This window comes from Hemicordylus capensis, chromosome 4 (genome assembly GCF_027244095.1).
Source record: "Hemicordylus capensis ecotype Gifberg chromosome 4, rHemCap1.1.pri, whole genome shotgun sequence".
In the NCBI taxonomy this organism is placed as follows: domain Eukaryota; kingdom Metazoa; phylum Chordata; class Lepidosauria; order Squamata; family Cordylidae; genus Hemicordylus; species Hemicordylus capensis.
The window spans coordinates 244,590,233-244,609,266 of NC_069660.1; the positions used below are offsets into that span (position 1 = coordinate 244,590,233).

The 19,034-nt window shown below is 41.0% G+C and overlaps 1 protein-coding gene across 2 annotated transcripts in view; it reads right to left on the minus strand.

The window, feature by feature from the left end:
• Positions 1 to 19,034, minus strand: part of ROCK1 (Rho associated coiled-coil containing protein kinase 1) — a 272,534-nt gene that overhangs the window by 52,557 nt on the left and 200,943 nt on the right. For both annotated transcript variants that reach the window (XR_008305444.1, XM_053242579.1), the window contains exons 25-26: positions 12,255 to 12,343; positions 10,309 to 10,497 (exon numbers count right to left, since the gene is read on the minus strand). Coding sequence is in view for 1 of the 2 variants with exons in the window: in XM_053242579.1 (XP_053098554.1) it covers positions 10,309 to 10,497; positions 12,255 to 12,343 (278 nt within the window). In the remaining variant the exon portion in view is untranslated. The remainder of the gene's footprint in view (positions 1 to 10,308; positions 10,498 to 12,254; positions 12,344 to 19,034) is intronic.

Sequence of the window (19,034 nt, forward strand, 5' to 3'; positions counted from 1 at the left end):
ACAAAGATGAGTCTTCCTGAAGTACTTGATTCTGTCCAAGTAATACAGGAGTGACCTCCTGACATTATTAAAGTGAAGCAACTTCTCTAAAGGTGAAGGATTCATGAAAAGGATTCATGACAATATCCTGGTTGATGTGAAATTCAGAAACCACTTTTGGTCTAAAAGCTGGATCTGTCCTCATCACTACCTTATCTAGGAAGAATATGGTATACCAAGAGTTAACCTTAAGAGTGGTAAGCTCACCAACTGTCTTTGCTGATGTTATAGCCGCTAAGAAAGCTGCTTTCAACGAGAATAACGTAAGGATTGTAAATGCTAATGGTTCAAAAGGAGCCTCGGTTAATATAGACTAGACAGAGACTCCGTGGTCAATCGGCTCTATAACCAGAAGGAATAGGTTGATAAGGCCCTTAAAAAAAATCTCTTGGAGTCTGGGTGGGAGGAACAAGAACTTGCATCCCATCCTAGGGGAGTAATGGAGAGTGCTGTCATATGAACCTTTATAGGAGCTATTTGAGAGTCTTGATTTCTTTAGAGATAAAGTAGAACTTGTCTTATAGAAGCCTCCCCCACCTTCCGCCCCTAGTGTCAAAACCTTTTCCCCTGGTGTACAACACAAATCTTTTCCATTTACAGCTATAGTTATGCCTTGTCATTTCCCCCCCTTTCATTCAACAGAAACCTGTTTAGAAGATAAGTCTCCTCACAGTCAGGTCCAATACCTGAAGGTTGTGGTGGCAGATGTGTCCCCTTCCTTGAGTCAGATTCTGATACTGAGAAAGACAACAGTGATTTCCCTGAGATACTCAGAGTAGGATCAGGAACCAGGATTGCCTGGGCCACCACAGAGTGAGTAGTATGCACACTATTTCCTCTTGAAGAATTTTCCCCAGCACTATGGGTAGTAGAAAAAAAACCTAAGAGAGGCTGTTTTTCCAGGGCATCTGGACAGCATGGATCCATTTCCTAGACCTGCCCTGGAGCACTCGAGTTTGCACTTTCTGTTCTCCTTTGTTCTGAAAAGGTCTATCCATAGTGTTTCCCACTGCTTGAAGAGGTTCAGGAAGATTCCTTGATTCATCTCCCATTCGTGCTGCTGAGATATACTTGTCTCTCTGCTTGAGGGTGTCTGCAATGACATTGCCCCTCCCTTTATGTGAAGAGGCAATGGGAGTATTTTGTGTTGAATGCTCCAGTTTCATTGTGTTGAATGCTCCAGTTTCATAGCTGGATGGCATAAGGATCTGGAAATCATTCCACTTTGTCTATTGAAATATGCAGTTACTGTTGTGTTGTTCAATACGGTCTGCACCACATGATTCCTTATCAGTGGGAGGAAAGATTTCAGGGCATGAAACACTGCTAGAAGTTCCAGAAGTGTAGAGTGTTCAAATGGGCATCCCACAGACATAGTAATATGAACAATGAGCTCCCCAACCTCTTAGGGAGATATCTGTCATCACAGTTATTTAGGGATGTGCAAATTGATTCAGGTACAAATCGATTTGTACCCGAATCTAGCTGATTCGGGTGATTTGGAGACAAAACAAATCACCCCTGTGGTCCATTGGCTAGATTCGGGTACGAATCGAATCACGCGTGATTCAATTTGAATTGATTCAAGATTCGGATCCCTCCTATTAATTCCCCCAGATGCCTAGCTTCCATTTTTTTTAAAAAGGTTAAGCTCTAACCCTTATATAAGTGGCGTTAAGGAGCAAAATGTGTGGTCACTATTTTTCAAGTGTTTGGATTCTTTGGTATATAATAACTTACTCTCAATGAATCTCTATGAGGATTCATTACACACCTTCATTTCTCCTCATTTTGACTGTCTTTTTGACAGTGCCAACTACACCCCACTCCCACCCGCAAGGCAGTGAGGTACTACTCAGCTTATGTTCTAGGGTTTTTTTTCAAGTGTTTAGGGTCTTTGGTGTCTAATAACCCTTCCTCATAATGATTCGTTACACACCAAAGAGTCTAAACACCTCAAAAATTCCTAAAATATAAACTGAGTACCCAGTGGCCTGTGGGTTACAGGGTAGTGGGAACATGGGATGCCACTAATTCCCCACACCCACCTGCAAAGCAGTGGGGTCAAAATGAACCGAAGAAATTAAGGTGTGTAATGAAGATACCAAAGAATCTAAACCCTTCAAAAATACCTTAAAAAATAAACTGAGCACCTCAGTGTGTGTGTGGGGGGGGGGATGTAGAGCCAAAGCCAGTGTGGTGTAGTGGTTAGAGTGCTGGACTAGGACTGGGGAGACCTGAGTTCAAATCCCCATTCAGCCATGATACTAGCTGGGTGACTCTGGGCCAGTAACTTCTCTCTCAGCCTAACCTACTTCATAGGATTGTTGTGAGGAGAAACCTAAGTATGTAGTACACTGCTCTGGGCTCGGAGGAAGAGAAGGATATAAAATGTAAAATAAAATAAGAAATAAAATAGTTGACACATGGCAGTTGATAGTCAAAATGAACAGAAGAAACAAAGGAAGGAAACGTTATTAGACACCAAGGAATCTAAACATTTCAATATTCGTAAAAATTAAAATGAGTACCTAGCTGCCTTGCATGTGGTGGTGATGGTGTAGTTGGCACATGGCAGTTGACAGTTGGCACTGTCCAGTGACAGTCGAAATGAACAGAAGAAATGAAGGTGTGCAATGAATCCTCATAGGGATTCATTATGATGAAAAGTTATTATACACCAAAAAAATCCAAACACTTGAAAAATAATGACTGCACATTTTGCTCCATAACTCCACTTCTACAAGGGCTAGAGATTATTATTTATTTACACAGTCAGACAGGTGTTATTGACTGGTTTGTTTTATCCAGACATCGAGTCCTTCCCAAGGACCTAGGATGGCTGAATTTTATTGTCAATGTTGTTGCTGCAGTTATAGATATCGTCGCAGAATATAGGCTGTTCCCAGTAAAGCTGCTTTTTGTAACTGGCTGATGGTGATTTCTGTGGCCCCTATGGTGTTGAGGTGCTCTTCAAGGTCTTTTGGAACTGCACCCAGGGCGCCAATTACCACTGGGATTATTTTGGTCTTTTTCTGCCACAGCTTTTCAATTTCAATTTGTAGATCTTTGTATTTGGTGATTTTTTCTATTTCTTTTCTTCTATTCTGCTATCCCCTGGTATTGCTATGTTGATTATTTTGACTTGTTTTTCTTTCTTCTCGACTACAGTTATATCTGGTGTATGGTGTGGCAGATGTTTGTCTGTTTGTAGTCGCAAGTCCCATAATATTTTTACATCTTCATTTTCTACCACTTTTTCAATGTTATGGTCCCACCAATGTTTGGCTACAGCTAGCTTGTATTTTTTGCAGATGTTCCAGTGCATCATCCCTGCTACCTTGTCATGCCTTTGTTTGTAGTCAGTCTGTGCGATCTTTTTACAACAGCTGATTAGGTGGTCCACGGTTTCATCTGCTTCTTTACAAAGGCGGCACTTGCTGTTTGTTTGGATTTTTCGACTTTGGCTCTTATTGCATTTGTTCTTAGTGCCTGTTCTTGTGCAGCCAGTATTAAACCCTCTGTTTCTTTCTTCAAGTAACCATTCTCAAGCCATTGCCAGGTCTTGGTGATGTCTGATTTTCCACTTATATTGTGCAAATATTGACCATGCAGGGGCTTATTTCTCCATTTTTCTGCTCGGTTCTTGACTTGTTCTTTCTTGTAGGCCTGCTTTGTTTCATTGGTGTTGAATAGTTTTGCGTTATTGACCATTTGAAGTGCATCTTCTTCACTGTCCTTGATATATTCTGCAAGGCCTCTTTTCTCCTCCTCTACTGTTTGATGGACTTGCGGCATTCCTCTTCCACCTGAGCTGCGAGGGAGGTATAACCTATCTACATCACTGCGGGGTGCAGAGCATGATTGATGGTCATGATTTTCCTGGTCTTACGATCCAGCGTCTCTAGCTCTGCCTGGGTCCAGTCTATTATTCCTGCAGTGTATCTGATAACAGGTATAGCCCAGGTGATTATGGCTTGTATGGTGTTCCCGCCATTGAGTTTGGACTTGAGGATTTTTCTAACTCTCCTGATGTATTCACTTCCAATTTTTCTTTTAACTTCAGCATGTGCAAGGTTATCAGCCTGGAGAATGCCCAAGTATTTGTAATGTTCTTTCTCTTCCAGGGTCTTGATCTTGCTTCCATTGGGCAGTTCTATTCCTTCTGTTTTTCTTATTTTTCCTCTGTTCATTATTAATGCAGCACACTTGTCTAGTCCAAACTCCATTGCTATATCGCTAATGAATATACAGACAGTGTTCAGCAGTGATTCGATTTCTGACTGGGACTTTCCATACAACTTCAGATCGTCCATGTACAGCAGATGGTTGATTTTACTTGATGTTTTAGATGATTGGTATCCGAGGCCTGTTTTGTTTAGTATTTGTGAAAGTGGGGTCATGGCGATTACAAACAACAGAGGGGATAGTTAGTCCCCTTGGGAAATACCTCTTCTAATGCTAACCTGTCCAAGTGTCTTGCTTGGATATATAGAGACACTATAGAGACATAGTTAATTGTTAACTGTGTACTCAACATGCTCATTGCTTTTTTTATAAATATCTGAATGTTTTTGCTGACACCAGTTGTTTCTAAACACTTTAGTATCCATGTGTGAGGCAATGAATCGAAGGCTTTCTTGTAGTCAATCCATGCAACACTTAGATTTGTTTTTCTTCTCTTGCAGTTTTCTAAAATTATTTTGTCAATCAGCAGCTGGTCTTTTGTGCCTCTGGTGTTTGGGCAATTTCCTTTCTGTTCAACTGGAAGCTGTTTGTTAGTTAATAAGTGTTGCATCACTTCATCTGCTATTATTCCAGTTAATAATTTGAACATGGTTGGCAGGCAGGTGATCGGTCTATAATTACTTGGAACTGCACCTTTTGCTGGGTCTTTCATGATGAGATGAGTTTTCCCAGTTAGCCATTGTTCAATATCACCGCCTTGCAAAATGTGATTGAACTGTTTTGATCGTTGTTTATGAAGGCTTGTTAGGTGTTTAAACCAAAAGCCATACAGTTCATCGTCGCCTGGAGCAGTCCAATTTTTAATTTTCTTTGCTCTTTCACTTATTAATTCTGGTGGTGTTATTATTAGATCTTGCATTTGTTGGTTACATTTTTTTACCTCTTTCATCCAGCCTGCTTTTTTATTATAATCTATTGGATTGTCCCATAATTTCCCCCAGAATTGCACTGTTTCTTCTTTATTGGGTGTTTCTATGTTTCTTGCAGTTTCTCCTTCTATGCTTTGGTAGAAACGTCTCTGATTCGACTGGAATTGGAGATTCTGCCTGTGTTTTGTAATTCTGGCTTCATATCTGCTAATCTTCTTTGACACTGCTGTTATTTGCTGCTTTATTATTTCCAGGACTTCTCTAATTTTCCTTGAATCTAGGTGGTATTTTTGGATCAGATACTGTTTGGTGTTTTCATTCTTCAACTTCTTGCCTTTCATATCTTTCAATTTACTAGCATCTGATCTAAGCCTGGCGATTTTATTTTCTAATCGAATCTTCCATTTAGATGATGTACTGCTTTCTTTTTTTATAGGTCCACTGATCTTGTATCCGAGCTCTTGTGTTGTTATTGTTGCTGCACTGTACTTTAGTTGGTTTGTTTCTTGCAAATTATTGGTTGTTATTTCTGCAAGTGCAGTATTGACATCTTTTAATGCCTGAGCAAGTTGTTTTTTGGCAACTGTTTTTAGAGCTGGAAGTCGAACCCTGGTGGTTGTTTTGTTCATGTGCTCAGTTATTTTTTGCTTTAGTTCTTGTTGCTTTTCTGTTAAACAGCATTTGGGTTTTTGAGGTGAAGGCAAAGGGGCGGTTGCCTGGTTTTGATTTTGAAAGAGTTCAGTAACAGTGGCATCCTCGATTTCCAACACCTCCTCCACCTGCGCCTGAGCAACTTCTTCAATTGGTGGGAATTCTTCTTCCATATCTTGAGCCTGTGTTGCTCTTTGCAGTTCTTCCAGCTCAACTCCTGTGAATACTTTATTTCTTATTATGTATCTTCTCTGGTCTGCTAGCCTTTGTTCTGTTATTTCTGTATCTGGATGCTTCTCTTTCCTCAGAGTCTTATGCCTCAGAGTCTTCTTCTTCTTCGTCGTCTTCTTCTTTCTTGTTTACACAGTCAGACAGGTGTTATTGACTGTTATTTGTTTTATCCAGACATCGAGTCCTTCCCAAGGACCTGGGATGGCAGAATTTTATTGTTATAGATATTGTTGCAGAATATAGGCTGTTTCCAGTAAAGCTGCTTTTTGTAATTGGCTGATGGTGATTTCTGTGGCACCTATGGTGTTGAGGTGCTCTTCAAGGTCTTTTGAAACTGCACCCAGGGCGCCAATTACCATTATTATCATCATTATTATTGTTATAAAGCTGGGGGTCCGTTTTAGGGTTAGGATGTGGCAACTTAGAATCCCCATTGTCTCCTATGGTGGAAATGTTCAAAATCAGTAAAAACTTTAAAAAAAAATCATTAAAAATCAACCAAGTGTCCCACTGCCTTGAAATTTGGGTGGTAGGTGGCACCCATGGTGACCTACCCACTAACCACATTTGGTGCCCCTAGGACCTTGTTAAGTGGTCTGAATCTGTCCGAATCCAAATCAAAGCAAATACAAATTGAATCTGGGGTGATTTGGAGGGGGTAGATTTGGATACAAAACAAATCAGGGGTGATTTGTTTTGGGCAAAATCAAATCAAAAAAATCTATTTGTGCACGTCCTTACAGTTATTGATGTCATTGGAATCTGGAAAGGTATGCCCCCTGAACAGATGCTCTTACTGAAACCACCAGCAGAGGGATTGTAACACTGACTGCAGAATCTCCAACCACATATGATAGCTGCCCAGATACAACAACATCAATGTTGTTCTATGCTTCAACTCAGAGTGCGCTGAAGAGCTTTCCTCTTGACAGTTCATCATCTTATGTTTTTTTATACTGACCATCTTTATTGACATCCTCTAGTTTTTAAAAAACCAGCTCCGAATGCTTACTTCAAAAATGAAGGGTTCAAGATCATCCCTCTGAGGAATGATCCAAAGTGGATCCTGTGCACAAGTTGGTTGACATGGAAGAGGTCACCATAGTGCTCCTCCTCGGCTTTGGTGTTAAGGGTCTTAAGACTTGTTTGTACAAAGCCGCTCAAAGATGTAATTTCTCTGCTCTTTGTTTCGAAAAGGACAAACAAGTTTTACAGACTCTAACATTGTGGTCCTCTCTCAAACAAGTTAGGCAGTGTTCATGTCTGAATATATCTCAGCAGCACGAAGTGTCCCCCCACTGGAGGAGCACTTGAGAGTCTTTTTAATGTCCATCTGAACAAAATATCCAAATTCAACTAATCCAAACCATATCCAAAAGAGAAAATCATTAACAGACTGAGTCAAACTGAAAAATACAATTTTCTCTCTCTTTCAGGAACCAAGCTCAATCAAAGAGTGAATCCCTCACAAGGCAGCTGCAACAGCGATCGTGAAGGAACTGAGCAACAGGTTCCTCTATCCACCAATGGCAGCACTTCTCACACATGATGACTGGAGCTAAAGAGCACCTTGAGTAGCTAAAGAATTCTCCAATGAGGGCTACTGTGCAGGCGCAGAACCCAATATTGCAAACCTTTGGCTGTGCTAGATGAAAGATATAGGAAAATACCTTTCCCAGAACTCTTGTGCCCCTGTGATGCTGGGCAAGTTGAAAGCACCGAGCACTCCCTCCTTCACTGACTATTTTATAGACACATCCACAATACTCTCATCCTCCCACTACTTACAAGGTTGCCAAGCCACACAGGCCAGTTCTGTGTATCATTACTACTCTGACTGCAACTCCCTCATAACACATAATGTTGCCACATGCAAAATTCACTGGGACCTGACCGCTGACAAGAGTTAATCAGGCCTGACACAGCTCATGGCTGTACTAATGCCTCTAACCCCCTGCTCCCCAGGCCTACAGTTCTTATCACAATTTTAACTTAAAATTTAATCCTAATCTTAACTAATTTTATAGATTTCTACAGATCTTAACCTGCAGCATACTATGACTTTTATTTTACACTTATAGGCGGTTTTTAGCGATATAACTGTTAATCTTTTAGCTTCTATGTTTCTATATTATTTTTATTTATATATTTAAAATATGTATATACCACCCAAAACTTGCGTTTCTGGGCGGTTTAAAATTAAAATCATTTAAAACATTAAAAATATTTAAGACACAGTAGTAAAAACTTTAACATTATAAATCTAGTTAAAGTCCTGGGTGAATAAATGTGTCTTCAGTGCCTTTTTAAAAATTGCCAGAAATTCTACCTTATCACATTTCAAATTTTTAAATTTTAATCAATTACATAGCTTTTTATAGTTCTTCGTTTGATAGCAATATGATTTCAGTATTATCTTCTGATTCTATAGTCACTGTCTTCACAGTCCTCATAGGCATTGACTGTTTTTAAATTATAATTTTATAGTTTTAATCTTCCGCTTTTGAAGACAGTTTTTATACTTGCCTTTCGCTGGGAAAAGACCAGAATAAAGATATTGATTGACTACTGAGAAGGAACCTGGATCACTGCAAAGATCTTGGCATTATACCTGGATGTTGAAGTGCTTCTTCTGGCCTGAGGTAGATGGGAGGCTTTTGCACAGTTTTGATTGTTGCACCAGCTGTGCCCATTCTTGTCTCAGCCAGATCTTGAATGAATTACACACTCTATGTAGTGCTACCCTAGAAGATGCTCTAGAAATGGTCTTCTAATGGTCCAGAATGGAATTGCACAGCTCCTGATTGGTACAGAGCTTTAGGTATGTATTAAATCAGGTCTTCCTGCTATGTTGGTTCTCAGTTTGTTTCTGAGATCAATTTGAGGTGCTACTGATTACATTTAAAAATCCAGAATTGTTTGGGGGCAAGATACCTGAAGGACCACCTCTTCTCCAACATTGGTAAAACTGCTGCCCTGTAACCAGAAGGTTACAAGTTCGATCCTAACCAGGGGCTCAAGGTTGACTCAGCCTTCCATCCTTCCGAGGTCGGTAAAATGAGTACCCAGAATGTTGGGGGCAATATGCTAAATCATTGTAAACCGCTTAGAGAGCTTCGGCTATAGAGCGGTATATAAATGTAAGTGCTATTGCTATTGCTATGAATCGGCTGCCTCATTAGAACATTTAGAAAAGGTTCTCCTGCTTGCGCTGCCCCAGTCAGAAATTAATTTGGAGGCTACAGTGGAGGCTACTCTTCAAGAATTTTGGTGGTTGACTCCCTCCATCCCAGCAATTGGTGACAACCTGGCTTTTCTGCAAAGACTTTTTGGATTTTTATCATCCAACCTTGATGTATTTTTAAATTATTGTTAGCTGTCTTACTCTGGCTCTGGTGTGTTATTACTGTATTTTACTCTTTTTATATTGTGAATTATTTTAATTTTTACTAAAAACTCACTTTGCAACTATGAGAAAGGGGAGATATACTTTTTTCAATCAATCAATCAATCCATGCAGTGCTTTATCCATGCATAAACACTCCTGTCTCTCAGGGTGAAAACAGTCCTTCTAAAAGTTGGTGGGATTAGTTTGAGTGCACATTCACTTTCAGGACCAGCATATATATTCAAGTCACTTGCACCACATATCTTTCCTCTCGGCTCCGCCTGTTTCCAGTCCCAGACAAAACAGACTAGAAGGGTGCAATTCCTCCCTTCAGGAAAGTCCATGTTTAATTTTCCATGTTCCAGAATGTCCTCCTCATATCTTCAGAGCAAGTATATATAATTATTATGGTTTATTTTTAAGAACTGTGCTACATGGCTCAGCCTACACTAGCCTCAGCTGTAACAGACTTGCATTAGCTACAGTGTAAATTCAACCATAATATTTAAGTCATACTACTACTACTACTACTAATAATAATAATAATAATTCAATTTCTATACCGCCCTACCAAAAATGGCTCAGGGCGGTTTACACAGAGAAATAAAAAACAAATAAGATGGATCCCTGTCCCCAAAGGGCTCACATTCTAAATAGAAACATAAGAAAGACACCAGCAGCAGTCACTGGAAGTACTGTGATGGAGGTGGATAGGGCCAGTTACTCTCCCCCTGCTAAATAAAGAGAATCACCACAGTAAAAGGTGCCTCTTTGCCCATATCTTTAATACGTTATGTCTGAAGTGTTAAGTTATGTTAAGGAAAACACTACCAAGTGAATTTATGGATCACCTAGAACCATAATAAAAGGAAAAAGTCTTACCGCTTGCATATCATTAACTTCTTTCTGGTATTTTATTACCATTTGATTAAATTTTTCTTTTTCTTGGTTAAGATCCAGTTGTAACTTTCGGTTTTCTTTCTCTTTTTTCTTGAAATCTTGCATGTTTACTTTCTTTCGATCTAGTTTGAAATCTTTTCGATTCATAATCTCAGCCAGTTTGTTGACAGCCTGTAATGTATTAAACAGAAACAAGCAAATTGGAATGCACATTAAAGCTCCTTATATGTTTAAGATGAAATAGTAGAAAAGCACAGAAGAGTTATTTTTAACAATTATGGTAAAAGTAAAAGCAATATCTTGTTAAGGACACCATATACATGCTGCCATTTTGTTTCACTGATAGCAGAGATCACAACGAATAACTATTATATATACCATTTCCTCCTTCAATTTTAACTATTAATATGCGATACTTTTTGAAAAATAAAAAATTTCACAAAACACCACATATTGGAGAATAAATCTATGGCTCCCAACAATTGGGATCCATAGACTGAAGGACCCAAGCTTTTAAAGTGCTATGTTCTGTGCTGCTGTTCTCTGTGTTATGTTTTTAACTTTAAAAGACTATTTTTAATATTGAAATTTAATATTTGGATTGTTTTAAAAATTCTGTAAATTGGCTTGGGATTATTGTAATGAAAGGCGGTACACAATCTGACAATAAAAGAAATAAATTGTTGCTCTTGCACCATCAACACACCATTCTATAGGCCTAAACAATATCATAGAGATAAATTATCTTGAGCAATGCAAGGAATACGACTACATGTATGTCAGTGTAAAACTTATTAACAAAGGAAGTTGCTTTATTACTGAAGCAGACCTTTGAGATTTGGCTTATTTTAAGCCAAATTTTGGGTTACGGCCCATTTGACCCACGAGTATACCCCTTAGGTTCTGGCAACAATTTCCCAGCCCTGCTATTTGATCCTTTATCTAGAGATGCCAACTGCAAATCACTGTCTTAGTCCTGCAAGATTTTGAGCACAAAAAGCAAGCAACTATATATTTATTATGACATTTTAAAGGAATCTGTGGTCCAGGGAGATGTGTCTAAATTTCATTATACAAGTTTTTTTAAGAAGCAAAGAAGGGGCTCACGATCAACTGAGGTAATCACTTTCTGGTTGTTGTTTGTGATAATGGACTGAAAAGTTGACAAATTTTATTTTTGTTATTTTGTTAAAACAGATAGCATATACTTAAAATTTATTTCTATTTTACAAACGGCTTTGAGCTTCTTTAAATGAAAAAATACACATATGTTAAATCAAAATTTTAAACAGAGTACGTAATAATACATGTTAAAGGAACACAACAAAGGGCAGCATATCCTTGTAGCTTTTTCTTCCACTGCAACAGTCCTAGTATCTAGTATCTATCTATACATATATATTTCCCTTAGGCATACCCGTTGCTAATCCCATGCGTGGCAGCTCTCATGAGAGTTCACGAGCGAGCTTCTGGGTGAGGGAAAGGAAAGTGGCAGTAGAGAAGATAAGGAGCAGACCAATGGGCAGGCTGAGGAAAGCAGCGGCCAGGGCGGGGAAAAGGAAAGTGGAGGCCAATGGGTAGGGAGAGGAGAGCGGTGGCCGGGGCATGGAAAAGGAAAGCAGCAGCTGGGAGAGGGAAAAGGGAAGCAGAGGCCAATGGGTGGGGAGAGAAAAGCGGAAGTCAGGGGTGGGGGAAAGGAAAGCGTTGGCCAGGGTGGGGAAAAGGAAAGTGGCAGCCAGGGGGCGAGAGAAAACTGGAGATGGGGGTGGGGGAAAGAAAGTGGAGAAGAGAACTAGAGGCACAGGTGCTCTGAGCCCGGTCCAGCTAGTAAAGAGTATTTCAACAGAAAACACATATAGAGAAGGAATGATGCACGACATGGACTGAAAAATTCTACCTAAATGTAGCAACAAAAGAATGAATATTACCTGTGTTTTAAGGGTCCTTTCGTTGCTTAGGTTCTTTTCATATTGTGTTTTAATGTTGTTAATTTCCTCTTCTTTCTTTAATTTATATTCTTTGAAAGAGAGAATTAATGGCATGGGCGACATTTTATGTATCAAAAGTAACTATACATTGTGAGACCTCTCCCTCCCACAAAATCTTCATCATATAACAAAAATAAATTAACTACACATCTCTGTCACTGCATCTTCAACCAGGGCACAACACAACTGAGGAATGGAACTTAATTCTCTGACTCCTTTAATTTTCATATGCCAACAATGTCTCAATTTAGACACTATGCCAAACATGGTTATGAAAGTTCAACTGACAAACAATGGTTTGTAATCATTTGGAAAACTGGGACAGAAAAGAACACTGGTACTTGAATGTTGGTGGTGGAGGAATCCAGAGTGGTTAATAAGATAGCAGTCTGAAAAAATCAAGGAAAATTAGTTACTCCTCCTATAGGCAAGAGAAACCTTTGCAGTATCCTCCTACTGAAATAAGCCTCTGCCAACATGAACAGCTTCTAATGTTTTATGAAAGTGAGTACTGAAGAGTAGAGCCAGTGTGGTGTAGTGATTAGAGTGTTGGACTAGGACTGGGGAGACCGGAGTTCAAATCCACATTCAGCCAAGAAACTCCTTGGAGGAAGAGCAGAATATACATGCATAAAATAAGTAAGTAAGTTGCCATTCTACATATTTCTCTGAGAGGGACATTGGTGCAGGATGGGCAGAAGCAGCAGTCACTCTGGTGGAGCATGCTATAATATTGCTATGGTATTGGGAAGCACTGGGCTTTGTAGGACAGTACAATGCAGGCTTTGATTCATCTAGCTAGCAAGGATTTGGAGGTTTTCTCTCTCTGTGTGTAAGAGAGAGAGACAACACATATTTTATCTATCTATATTTGTATACCATCCCAAACTTCCGTCTCTGGGCGGTGTACAACACAAGACAAATTTAAACAGAAATAAAAACCTTAACACAAACTTAAAATCGCAGTCTAGTTCAGAAGCTTGAATGAAAAATGTTTCTTTAAAGGCTTTTTAAAAGTTGCCAGAAATGGGGAAGCTCTTGTTTCAGCAGGAAGCACATTCCAGTGTCTCGAGGCAGCAACAGAGACAAGCTGGTGGCAACTGCAGACAAGCTTTTCCAGATGATCTCAATGGGCAATGGGGCTCATAGTAAAAAATACTTTCTCTTAAAAATCCAGGTCCTAAGCTGACTTTATAGGTTATAACCAGCATCTTGTAAATTGCTCAGGAACTTATTGGTAGCGGTAGTCCCACATAGAGCACATTGCAGTAGTCAAGTCTGGAGGTTTCCAGTATATGTACTATTATTCTGAGTGTCATGTCCCCTAGCTCTGACAGCGAGGAAGAAAGGGAAGCTGTCGGCATTCCAGCCGAGTCTGGAATGTCTGAAGGGCAGAGCCCGACTGCAGTGGAATTAGCTGATGGTTCAGAACAGACTCAACAGCCTGAACCAGCAGAAAATGTCAGCGACCAATCGGGGGATGATTTAGGCATTGGAGCTCCACCAACGCCACGGCAACGCAGGTGTTTCAAACGCAGGTCACAATTGGAGGCAGTGCGGAGGAGCAAGCGCCTGTTATCGAAGGCTGACAAGCCGTAAATCCTGACACCTGGGAGCTTTCGACTGGCTCCATAAATTGGAGCCTCTGACTCCCACTCATTGCTGAGTTTCAACAATTGTCATTCACCCACAGCAAGCAGCCGAGCCGTGTACTTCGCTGGCCTTGGGCCAGACCTTGACACTGAGGTCGTTTATCTCAAGAAACGGACACAGCTGGCATATCAGCCAAAGCTGATAAAAAGCATCTCTGGACACTGCTTCAGCCTAAGACATCAGTTAGAGGCTTGAATCCAGAAGCACTCCCAGACTGCGTAACAATTCCTTCTGGGCAAGTGTGACCCCTTCCACAACTGACAGATCAAAATGGTTTCCTGGGTTCCAACCCCACACAATAAGTACCTCTGTCTTATCTGGATCCAGTCTCAGTTTGTTATCCCTCATCCAGCCCACCACTGCCTCCAGCCAGGCATTTAGGGAGATTATGCCTTCTCCTCATGATGCTGTCACGGAGAAATAGATTTGGATGTCATCAGTATACTGAACCCCCCTGCACCAAATCTCCTGATGATCTCTCCCAATGGTTTCATGTAGATGTTAAAAAGCACCGGAAATAGTATGGAGCCCTGTGGGGCACCATATAAAAGTTCACAGTTGAAGAGCAACAGTCTCCAAGCGACACCATCTGGAATCTGCCCAAGAGGTAGGAGCAGAGTCACTACAAAGCAGTGCCTCCCACCCCCAGCCCCTTCAGATGCTCCAGAAGGATTCTATGGTCAATAGTAAAAGTTGCTGAGAGAGCCAAAAGGAACAATAGAGTCACGCTTCCTCTTTCAATTCCTAATTGGAGATCATTCATCAGACTGACCAATGCAGTCTCAACCCTAACCAGTTTGAAATGGGTCTAGATAAATCAATTTCCTCAATCAATTTCCTGGAGCTGGGAGGCCACCACCCACTCAATTACCTTGCCCAAACATGGAAGGCTGGAAACAGACCTATAGTTGCTTAACTCTACATAAGAACATGCCATTGCTGGATCAAGCCTAAGGCCTATATAGTCCAACAACCTGTTCCACACAGTGGCCCACCAGATGCCTCTAGAAGCTCACAAGCAAGAGGTGAGGACATGCCCCCTCTCTTGTTGCTCCCCTGCAACTAGTATTTAGAGGCATCTTGCCTCTGAAGTTGGAGCTAGCCTATAGCCACCAACTAGTAACCATTAACTCAGAGATCCAATGCAAGCTTCTTCAGAAGAGGTCTAATGATTGCCTCCTTAAGTGAGGAAGGCATCCTGCCCTCCCTCAGAGAAGCATTTATAATATATACCAGGCCTTCTACAACAACCCCACTGCCAGATAGTATAAGCCATGTCGGACAAGGGACAAGAGAGCAGGTGGTAGGCCGCAAGTTCCAAGCAGCTGTACCACATAATCAGAAATCACAAACAAACTGACAGCATAACCACATAAGAGGAGGTGCTAGACACCCCCCACATTAGACTCTGCAATAATGATTGTTTATAATATAATAATTAACTATCAGTAGGACCTTGCATACAAAGAGAGATGTACAAAATATTTCAACTCAAAACGGACTCTGTTGGGCCTTTTGGATTTCTTGGCGGCTATCAATACTATCTACCATAGTATCCTTCTGAAACGTCTGAGAGTGTTGGTGGTAGGAGGCACTGTCTTAGTGGTTCTGCTCCTACCTCTTGAACAGATTCCAGATGGTGTGGATTGGAGACTGTTGCTCTTTGAAATCTGAGCTTACGTGCGGCATCCCGCAGGACTCCATACTGTCTCCAATGCTCTTTAGCATCTACATGAACCCGCTGGGAGAGATCATCAGGGGATTTGCTGCAGGGTACTATCAGTATGGTGATACAGCCCACACCAAATCCCCTGATGATCTACTTCTCCAAATCAACATCATCAGGAGATGGCACAACCTCCTTAAATGCCTGCCTGGAAGCAGTAATGGGCTGGATGAGGGAAAATAAACTCAGACTGAATCCAGATAAGACGCATGTAGTTATTGTGCGGGGTCAGAACTCCAGAGATGATCTTGATCTCCCTGTTCTAGATCAAGTCACACTTCCCAAAAGGAACAAGTATGCAGTCTAGGAGTGCTTCTGGATCCACACCTCTCCCTGGTTTCTCAGATTGAGGCGGTGGCCAGAGGGGCTTTCTATCAGTATCGGCTGACACACCAGCAGTGCCCGTTTCTTGAGATGAACGGCCTTAAAACAGTAGTACATATGCTGGTAACCTCCAGACTTGACTTCTGCAATGCGCTCTATGTGGGGCTGCCTTTGTATATAGTCCAAAACTCGAGTTGGTACAGAATGCAGCAGCCAGGTTGGTCTCTGGGTCATCTCGGAGAGACCACATCACTCCTTTGTTGATAGAATTACACTGACTGCCAGTAGGTTTCTGGGCAAAATACAAAGTGCTGGTTATAACCTATAAAGCCCTAAATGGCTTAGGCCCTGGGTATTTAAGAGAATGTGTTCTTCATTATGACCTCCACTACCCACTGAGGTCATCTGGAGAGGTCCGTCTCTAGTTGCTGCCAGCTCGGCTGGTGGCCACACGGGGACGTGCCTTCTCGGTTGCTGCCCCGAGAACGTGGAATGCACTTCCTAATGAAATATCATCCTCCCCATCTCTGACAATTTTTAAAAAGCACTTGAAAACCCACCTCTTCACCCAAGTTTTTCAGCTTTTCAAATTTTTAAGTTTTAATTTGTTTTTGATATTTAGATTGCTTAAATTGTTTTAAGATTTTTGTGTATGTTTTATGTTATAGTTAACCGACCAGAGACGAAAGTTTGGGGCGATGTACACATTTGACAAATAAATAAATAGGTGTTTGGAGATCAAAACAAAACATGCTTTAAACAAAGGGCCTGTTTCAGGCTCAGAACAAAATACTCCCATTTCGATTCGAAATGTTTTGACATTTTGAGCACCATCTTGCAGGCCTGTTTTCCCTTGCTGATTGGTTTACCGGCACTGGCTTCAGATTAGTTTGCAATCTACTTACTTGATGTTATCATACAAATCAAGTATTGTCATGGGCAACAGTGCCTGCAATGGTTGGGTGATGGGGGAGGGAGGAGGGAACTTCAAAATGTATTCAAAGGTACTGGGAGGCAGAGAGAGCCCTTATAGTGTGCTTTTTTTGAAGAGGATACATCAGATGAGGAAGAAGGAAGGTCTGATTTTGTAGTTCTCGGCACCAAGGATAATATGCTGTGCTATTGCTGCTATAACTATCTGGTTTTGCTGGATGTCAGATTGATAAAGGCAGAACTTGGGTGCCTGCCTTCCTTGAGTTGTGGTTTGTTTTGTTTGTGAGATACTGTTGTGGTGAGAAATAGACAGTGACAGCTTTATGTATGTGTAATATTTCTTGGTGATTGTTGTGATGAGCTCCATGTCTGAACTTGAGACTAACATGCTTTACTCACTGCTCTGCAATCCACATTGCAAGATGTACTCAGTCAAAATGTGGCTGAAGTTTCTCTAGTTGAGCTTATGACTATGCTTGCTAAGGGTGCTGCTGTGGCAGCTCTTGCAATGCTAGAAAGTAAGGAGTCATAACTGTATGTGTGAGAGAAAACTGTGCCAATGATGTTTTGAACTGCACAGAATTTTGATGTTTCTGCCACACAGAATTTAGCAACGTTCTGTGTTATAGAGGGATTACAGTCAGAGTAATAGGAAGACATAGGATTGGCCTGAGCATCCTGTTGACCTGTCAAGTAGTTTGAGAATAAGGGCATTCTATATGTCTCTATAGAATAGGCAGTGAAGGAGGACATACTCAATTCTTTCAACTTGCCCTGAGTCATAGGGGCACAGACGTTCCGGGAAAGGGATCTTCCTGTATCTTCTTTATACAATAGTCGACGGAAGGGCATCACAGTGAGCTGGGGGGAGGCCCTTCTGTGGTTAGATACTTCTAGCTGTGTAAGGTGTCCAGCAGGTGGTGTTATATACCTTAGACTTTCAGAGAGAAGCAAGTTCAGGGACCTATCTAAGTGGTTCTGTGTCAATTATGCACTGTTTGCTAAGTGTTCTGACCCGCTCGTAACCCAAGGAAAGTAGGTGAGAAGGAGAGAATCCAAGTAAGGATAGTTTTGCTGATAAGGATCACTTCCATGTGAGATGGATGTCATTCACCAATGCTGAGGGGGCTAGGCCCGTTGGTAGGAGGAACAGTCTCAGCCAATAGTTGAGTATGGACAGCCAGACTCTGGCCTCTACTTTCACCAGGCTTGCCTTCAAATCGTAGACCAGCATTAGAGACACAACAGGGGACCTGAAGTACTGCTCTTAGGAATTTGGATTAGATGAGCTTTAGAGGAGCAAAGTTGGGAAAAGGGCCTAGCTGGGCACCGTATATAAGTTGTGCCATCAACATAGCTTCAAATAGCTTGAGGGCTGAGGGTATATATTGGCTCCCTTTTGATGGGAAGAAAGTTAGGATGGCAGTGGTGCTTCTCTGGGCATTTTGGGCAACGCCATGGTGCCATGGGCCTTCCAGAAGACTACCCCCAGGTATCTGAAGCATGAAAAATGATGGATGACATTCCCTTTTATATACCAGGAGAGTGTCATTGGTATCTCGAAGAAAATAATTTTGGTCTTGTGGTAACTGATTTCCAATAGGTCTTGCAGGCAAGGGCCTTCAATGCTCTTTTAAGTCCTATGCAAATAAATGTGAATCATCTCCAAATGGTTTCAGACAGGCTGGCCAAACTATGTCCAAATTATAGTATGTCTCACTATAAAGAGAAAAGAGCTTAGCCCAGGGGTTCTCAGACTTTTTGATACTGTGGCTCTTGTAATGGAACCAACAACGTTTTAAATCCTATACATACTTATACAGGATTTAGAGCTATTGCAGTGTGACTTTCTGAGTACACATGCATAGGATTGCACTGATTTTTTTTAAAGGCTCCCTAAGATCAATGCTTTCTTCCTCATCCATTGGGCAATAAAGGCAAGGTTAACAAAACTTATCCTTAAAGTTCCCAGAGAGATGGACAATGTTTTACTATAAAATATTCCTGACTGCAGTGAAAAGAAAGTGGTTCTTAAATGTATAAAAGGAAAATGTGTTTAAAGGCTTCAGTACAGTGCCTGACAT